General features: G+C 39.5%; 2 protein-coding genes across 2 annotated transcripts; one reads left to right on the top strand and one right to left on the bottom strand.

Annotated features, from left to right (window-relative positions):
- On the top strand, nt 1-3,691 carry plin2 (perilipin 2). The gene is made up of 8 exons (XM_034676701.1): nt 1-91; nt 307-353; nt 995-1,190; nt 1,522-1,604; nt 1,775-2,060; nt 2,447-2,625; nt 2,779-2,895; nt 3,032-3,691. The coding sequence occupies exons 2-8, from the start codon at nt 324-326 to the stop codon at nt 3,470-3,472; spliced, it is 1,332 nt and encodes a 443-aa protein (XP_034532592.1). The 5' UTR covers nt 1-91; nt 307-323; the 3' UTR covers nt 3,473-3,691.
- Nucleotides 3,692-3,896: 205 nt separating this feature from the next.
- cdca9 (cell division cycle associated 9) lies at nt 3,897-7,962 on the bottom strand. The gene is made up of 10 exons (XM_034676702.1): nt 7,751-7,962; nt 7,531-7,662; nt 7,403-7,443; nt 7,271-7,322; nt 7,119-7,186; nt 6,928-6,989; nt 4,671-4,754; nt 4,490-4,571; nt 4,240-4,326; nt 3,897-4,100 (listed from the first exon to the last, which is right to left on the bottom strand). The coding sequence occupies exons 1-10, from the start codon at nt 7,860-7,862 to the stop codon at nt 4,056-4,058; spliced, it is 765 nt and encodes a 254-aa protein (XP_034532593.1). The 5' UTR covers nt 7,863-7,962; the 3' UTR covers nt 3,897-4,055.

Raw genomic sequence — 7,962 nt, forward strand, 5'->3', positions numbered from 1 at the left:
CGATATTTACGTCACATAAATACAGCTGCTGTCGCCTCATACGTTTTATTATCAGTCAGTTCATTGACAGCTCGGACACTCTCAATTATCGGTGAGTCTCTTCTTGTGTCTCTCCAAATAAACTTTTGACTACTATGGGTTAGTTTTCGCCGTAGAAACATTTCTTCCACGTGAATTGAGCTTTTATTATAGTTGTGTTACTACAAACTGCTATAGGTATTGCGGAAGTAGTAGACATGTAGTTTTGAGAACTCCTCTTGGACTTTGTGAGAGTGGGTTTATTGATGTTGGGATTTTTCTTTGTAGGTTTCGATTCAGCAGATATGGCAGCAGTTGCAGTTATCTCAAATCAGGTAAGTCAGCTCTATAGAGTTAAAATAAGGGTTTTTCAAACTTGTTTTAATCATAATTTAACTAACAAAAAGAAAACAGCATCTTTAGTTAAACTAGAAGCTGATTGTGTAATATTTAAATGCCAAGAAACGACACTAGGAAAATAATTAAATAATCAGAAATAAGGGACACGTTGAAGAATACATTTTAAATTTAAAGTTTGAAAATCTAGCTTTTAATTTGGAGAAATTTAAATTTAGCCCTGGACTGCATTATTATTTTTATTATTATTTGAATCATTGCTTTAACATATATTTATCTTATTTAATTATTTATTTATCTATTTATTCCTTAATTCATCTGATCTTGTTAACACTCTCTTATTTTTAACTTTTCTTCCACTATTACTTATTTTATTAATTTTACTGTATTGATTTTATTTTATTTTTAAGTATTTTATTTATAATCATCTTATTTATAGTTTTACCATTGCTGTTGTTTTCTATCTCTCTGTTATTCTGTGAAGCACTTTGGGCTGCATATTTTTATGTATGGAAGGTGCTATTTAAATAAAGTTGGAATACAGTAAATAAAAAACAGAAACAACAAAGCTAAGTCATTAATATGTATTGTACGATAAGCCCACTTTTCTCTGTTACAGAATGTGGTGGAGAGGGTGAGCAGCCTCCCACTCGTTTGCTCCACCTATGGCCTGGTGTCCAGTGTGTACTGCAACACCAAAGACACCCACCCATACTTCAAGACTGTGTGTGAGGCTGCTGAACAAGGCGTGCGCAACATCACCTCTGTGGTCGTCACCACAGCTTCACCCATCATTTACAAGCTTGAACCTCAGAGTAAGAACCCTTTAGTTTGATGTTCACTGTGTCAAACCAAAAGTTCAGAGCATATCAGAAAGAATTTTTCAAGTTGAAACTGTGAGGACATTTATGAGCTGTCCAGCTGAGTCACTCAGAGCATGAAACAGGAAGTTCAAGTCAGGTGGCCGGCTCTTACTCATCTTGATCTTTCACCCAGTTTTTCTGTTTATTTAGAAAACTTGGCAGATAATCTTTGATTTATTGGAACATACAACATCTGATATTTTACAGTTAAATTATTTCATTGCATCTTTATTTTAGCTTGTAATATTACCTCTTACTAACTTTAAATTATTGTTGTCTACAGTTGCCATTGCCAATAACTTGGCCTGTATAGGTTTGGACAAGATTGAGAAAACCTTGCCAATTCTTCATCAGCCATCTGAGCAGGTATGTCATGGATGAGTGTGTGAGAGAGTGATAAAAATGTGTTGACAGTTGCTGTGGGTTCATCCATCGCCCAAAGAATTCAGTCATAACTTCTGGGGTAGTGCGTTTTCTTCTACTTCAACTTTAAACTTCCTTTATTCATTTATTTATTTTGTTTATATTTCCCTCAGGTTGTTTCCAGTGCCAAGGATGTGGTCACCAACGCTAAAGATGTTGTGACGGGCAAAGTGTCCGGTGCTAAGGACACAGTTTCAGACACTCTTACCAGTGCAGTGGAGAAGACTCGGGGTGCGGTGCACGATGGAGTGGAGAAGACCAAAGCGGTTGTCAGTGGAAGTGTGATCACTGTGTTGGAAAGCAGAGTGGCCCGGCTGGTCAGCAGTGGAGTTGACACCGCCCTCAGCACCTCTGAGAGTCTGGTGGAGCAGTACCTGCCTCAGACAGAGGATGAGCTGGGTGAGTGTAAATACATAAACAAAAGACAAGTTAGATTGAGTTTGTTTTTCTGTAGCAAACTGCATTAAGGGTCAGTCATTACCAAGCTGCTGAAGTATGTGTTGATAATGGATTTGGTCCAGTTTCCACGGAGGAAGGACTTACCAGATAATGCTGTTATTTTTTTTCATCATAAAAGGAGTCTTTGTTTATGGAAAAATATGGTTTGAACAAACAAGCCTGTTAATCTAAATGGATCTGTTTGAAAGACTTATCAGTGCCTAATTACATTCTTCATGGCTTTAAAGCTTGTAGAAACTTCAACATGCAAAATTATGACAGCAAATCCTAAACAGACCTCAGAGTGTTCATATGTTGTTTGTCCTCCTTTTTTCCCCTTGTGACAGAAATGGAGGCAAAAAATGTGCATGGCTTTGACAACAGAGAGAGGAGTTACTATGTCCGGCTGGGTTCCCTCTCCACCAAGCTCAGGAAGCGGGCCTACAATGGGGCCCTGAATAAAATCCAGGATGGCAAGGAGAGGAGCAGGAAATTCATTTTTGAGCTGAACTCTACTGTATACCTGGTATGTCATTAATTATACTTTTTTAGAACAAACTGCTTACTATAAAAATAAAAAAAACACATACATTTTCTTTAAAAAAAGTTCCAACAAAAGCCTGTGAACAAAACTGAATTTATTTGATCACTTATGAACATCAAATGTTTGTTTTTCTAGATTGAATATGGCAGAAAGAACATTGGCGGGGCTAATCAGATGGTAAATGAGAAGCTGAGCTCGCTGGTGGGGTGGAAGTCCAATGGTTCAAACCAGGACAATGGTCACGAGGCAGAGGTAAGGAGGTGCACAACTCAAACATGCAATAAGATTAGTCATTTAATGGAAAATGGGATTTTTTTTTGTGTGTGAAAATTGGGCAACAGTAGACTTTGAAGAATGTCAAGCTCTAACTTTCATCCCCTCCCTTTAGGCTATCGAGTCTCGCACCCTAGAATTGGCTCGTTCCCTCACCAAGCAACTCCAGACCACCTGTCAGGTCCTCGTCTCTGGACTCCAGGGCCTCCCCAACCACATCCAGCAGGAGGCGCTCTCCCTCAGCCGCTCTGCTACACACGTCTACAACAACTTCAGCAAAGCCAAGGTGCTGGGAGACCTCCCTGACAGCATCCTGACCAGCAGCAAAGTCCACCTCAGCCAAATGAAAGACTCCCTGGAGAATGTCATGGATTATCTGGTCAACAACACGCCGCTCAACTGGCTGGTTGGTCCTTTCTACCCACGTATGGAGCTAGAGCAGAGTGAAAGACCAGCTTCTGCTTCAGAAGCAACTTCCGCCAGCTCTCTATCTGCTCAGACACACCCAGAGGAGCCCATGGAAGTGGAAATGCAGTCACTTCAATCAAAGCACTAGTGGGCTATTACTGCTTTTATTTTTCAGTTTTAAAGCTACTTTCTGCTTTGACTTTCTTCAAATCTTCTTTTTTATATCTATTTTAAGCCTTTTTAAATTAACATTTCAATAACATCTTAAATATGAGGTCTGTCAACTCTCTGCATCATTTCACAATAGAATCATGTACTGGCAAAGCTTGATATCACTTCTCTCAAAATAAACATGAAAGCAATTTTACATCTGAATTCCTTGGTCTTTTTTTGACACCACATAGAGAGCAAAATAATTCACCAACGGTTCAAATCACGTCCAGGATGATAAGACTGACATTCAGACTGACAGACAATTGGTTTTCTTTTCTCTCACATATATTCCTATTGATAGTATATTCATTACATGTCACTTTATGTAGCAGAGTAAACAAATCATACTAACAACTAAATAGAATACAAATAAGCTTTATTAAAACTCTTCATACAACCAAAGTAAAACTGTTACTCTTAAAAGCACATCTGATAAGTAACCCGAGTCATAAATAGATTTAATATGAGCTTCCACTGGCATTAAGTCCTGGTCACAGTGGTTACCAGTGTTTCTTCAGTTATTGCTGGCAGCGACTTCGCCTCGACAGATAGGCCATCAGACTCTGAAAATCCATTTTGAAGAGACGCATTATTGGTTGGTAGGTTTTAAATGATTGAGGATGCATTTCTAAAGATTACAGTTGAGTGCACTGTTTCAAAAAATGGCACAAATCCTCATTTAAAGATTAACTTAAGTGTTACCGTAAGCTTCTGAATCTGACACCATGCTGCGTCATCCAGCAAGTCCAAGTTTATCTCATCTTTGGTCTCTTCTGAGAAGCTGACAGTCTAGCCAAAAAGAATCATTAATGAAGATTATGGCATCCGACTGATCCGGAACAAGACCAAAGTTATACCGGTAGGGAAATAGTCTTGCTGGGTTTGGGGAGGATCCTAATGAAAGAAACATACAGCATTACTTCTTCAAGCGCTACAAAATAAACACGAGTACCTGTCCCAGTGCTGTGGTTACAGTGATGTGGGCAGCAGAGCCTGCCATTGAACAGTGCAGATCACCAGTTGAGACGACAGACCTGGGAAAATAATAATATATCTTTAATGAAAAGACATCTTCAGGCATGTATCATTTCCATAAAAATGCAACAACAACACAACATGTAGTAGAAACAGACCTGAGCTTGGGTTTGGTTGGTATGGTCTGATCAATGGTCTTGGTCAAGCGGCTTTGAGTTCTTTTTGCAGCGAGTGAGGAGCCCCTGTAAGGAGAACATTTAAACGCAAATCGCAAGATATTCATTATAGGTGTGAGAAAATATTGACATGGCAACATATCATGGTCATGACTGGTAGAATTCATTAATAAACTTGACTCAGGACACAGAAGACTCCGCTGAATCTGATGTTTATGAACACTCAATCGCAGAGAAATTACAACAATACACAGGCAGGAGAGTGCAGTACAATGCCAAGTCAGTTCTGTCAGACCATCCCCCAGGCGTGGTATTTATCCCCAAAGATGACACTAAAGGTGGATACTCATACCTTGACAATGATTAACAACAATCCATAGAAGGACAGTGTTCTAACCTGGAGACACTAAGTCTGTCAAAACATACAGATATGAAGAGAAGCTGGAAGAAGGACCTTGATTACCAAAGTTACCCTGTCTTGCTTATCACCCAGCTGCTTCTGATGACATGAAGGATGAATGTATCCCTAAACAGAAGGAAGCTTACTCTGCTCCTGAATAGCATGCAACCCTGAAGCTTGTCCTAGCAGGCCTCAGCAGTTCAGGCCTGGATAGCAAAAGTCTACACACCCTTGTTAAAATGCAAGGTTTTGTGATGTAAAGAAATGAGACCAAGATAAATCATGTCAGAACTTTTTCCATCTTTAGTGCGACCTATAACGTGCACAATTCAACTGGAACAAAAATTGAAATATTTTAGGGGGAAGAATAAAAACTAACAAACTAAAATAATGTGGTTGCATAAGTGTACACACCCTCTTATAAATGGGGATGTGGCTGTGTTCAGAATTAACCAATCACATTCAAACTCATGACAAATAGTAGTCAGTATACACCTGTAATAATTTAAAGTGACTTTGATTAATCCCAGCAAAGATCAGCTGTTCTAGGAGGATTTTCATGACATCTCCTCAGTTGCATCTTACAGCAAAAGCCATGGTCCACAGAGAGCTGCCAAAGCATCAGAGGGATCTCATTGTTGAAAGGTATCAGTCAGGAGAAGGATACAAATAATGTTCCAAGGCATTAGATATACCATGGACCACAGTGAAGACAGTCATCATCAAGTGGAGAAAATATGGCACAACAGTGACATTACCAAGAACTGGACATTCCTCCAAAACTGATGAAAAGACGAGACGAAAACTGGTCAGGGATGCTTCCAAGAGGCCTACAGCAACATTAAAGGAGCTGCAGGGATTTCTGACTAGTACTGGCTGTGTACTACATGTGAAAACATCGCTCGTATTCAATGTTTTGGCTATGGGTAGGGTGGCAAGACGGAAGCCATTTCCAATGAAGAAAAACATCCAAGCCCGGCAACATGTTTTAAAAACATAGATGAAGTCTCCCCAAAGCATGTGGGAAATGTTTTATGGTCTGATGAAACCAAGGCGGAACTTTGTGGCCATAATTCCAAAAGGTGTGTCTGGCATAAAAACAACACTGCACATCACATAAAGAACACCAGACCCACAGAGAAGCATGCTGGGGGCAGCATCATGCTTTAGGGGTGTTTTACTTAAGCTAGAACCAGGGCCTTAGTCAAGGTGGATGGGAAGTATGAACACTTACAAATACCAGTCAGTTAACCTCCAGGCCAATGAAAAGGAATTTCACCTTTCAACATGACAACAAAACCAAAGCATACATCCAAATCAACAAAAGCATGGCTTCACCAGAAGAAGATTAAAGTTGTGGAATGGTCCAGCCAGAGCCCAGACCTGAATCCAGTTGAATATCTGTTGGGTGGTCTGAAGAGGGCTGTGCACAGGAGATGCCCTCACTGTTTGATGGATTTGGAGCTTTTTTGTAAAGAAGAATGGGCAAATATTGCCATCAAGGTGTGCCATGATAATAAACTCCTACAAAAAAAACCTGAGTGCTGTAATAAAACCAAAAGGTGCTTCAAAGTATTATTAGTTAAAGGGTGTATACACTTATGCAACCACATTATTTTAGTTTTTTTGTTTTTATTCTTCCCCTAAAACATTTGAATTTTTGTTTCAGTTGAATTGTTCATGTTATAGGTCACATTATTTGGTGGAAAAGTTCTGACATGATTTATCTTGGTCTCATTTTTTTACATCACAAAACTTTGCATTTTAACAGGGGTGTGTAGATCGACTGTAATTTGGGTTACCTAATGATTTAAATGTTAATACTATGACAAGTCTTACCCAAGATTTCCAGTGCTGTTGCTCCCAACTAATGTTCTGGTCCGTTTTGTCCCCTTTCCTCCCTAAAATCATAGGAAAAAAAAATATATATATATAGTTTCCTGGCATATTACTTACAAAAAATAAGTTAAGGAACATACAGAAGCAGTTTTATAAACTCTGTAAGGAGCTTATTTGATTTTTTTGCTTACCTTTGAGGTTTTAGATGAGGTCCTCTGGGCTGGGGTGTGTTGAACAGGTGGGGAATTAGTTGATTTTGCTTCAAAATAAAAGCACAGAGGGTGAGTGTTGATGCAGAATTTGAAACGCTGCAGTACAATGTTGTTTTAAGATGTTATTTCACCTCTTTTACTTGGGACCCTCCTGAGGGGTTGGTTCATCTCAAGGTACTCACTCTGAAAAATGTTGGATTATACCTCTTAGTGTGGGTAAAAAGCTCAAAATGGCAGCTGGCCTTAGAGAAGATTCCACTCACCTTCATTGCAATGGACACATCACTAGTAGAGATTTCCTCCTCTAACATAAGAGGAAAACAAGTGATCAGTTTGGTGTGTGTTTGGGGAATTTGTGGTCTATTCGACGGATAAATTAAGTGAATCTCACCGCTTATTAAATCCCCTATGAGTGTGTCTCGAAGTGAAGGTGGCATCTTCATCACTTCCACTTTAAATACTTTGTCCACAGTTGCCAACATATTCTCCATTTTGGCCTCCCGTTCGTTCAAACGCTCTTGTGCTGTAAGGTAAACCATTGGGCTTTCTTTTAATCCAACAGAAGACATGTCATGGGAAACTTGACATTTAACATGCTCTCAAAACCAGACCTTCTTTCTCAAACTGTTGAATAAATAGAGCCAGTCTGCTCTGTCGCTTCTCCCGGCTAAGCTGTTCTTTACTTTGGGCATTTCCTGCGTTTCTCGTCCTCTTCAGCGGCATCTTGTCCAGTCCTCTCAGAGTAAAGTCAGTGAGAAACCCAGCTCCGGCTCACCGTGACACACCTGCTGACAACACACCTGCGACCTGTTTAATTAAAATA

This window comes from Notolabrus celidotus, chromosome 23 (genome assembly GCF_009762535.1).
Source record: "Notolabrus celidotus isolate fNotCel1 chromosome 23, fNotCel1.pri, whole genome shotgun sequence".
Lineage (NCBI taxonomy): Eukaryota > Metazoa > Chordata > Actinopteri > Labriformes > Labridae > Notolabrus > Notolabrus celidotus.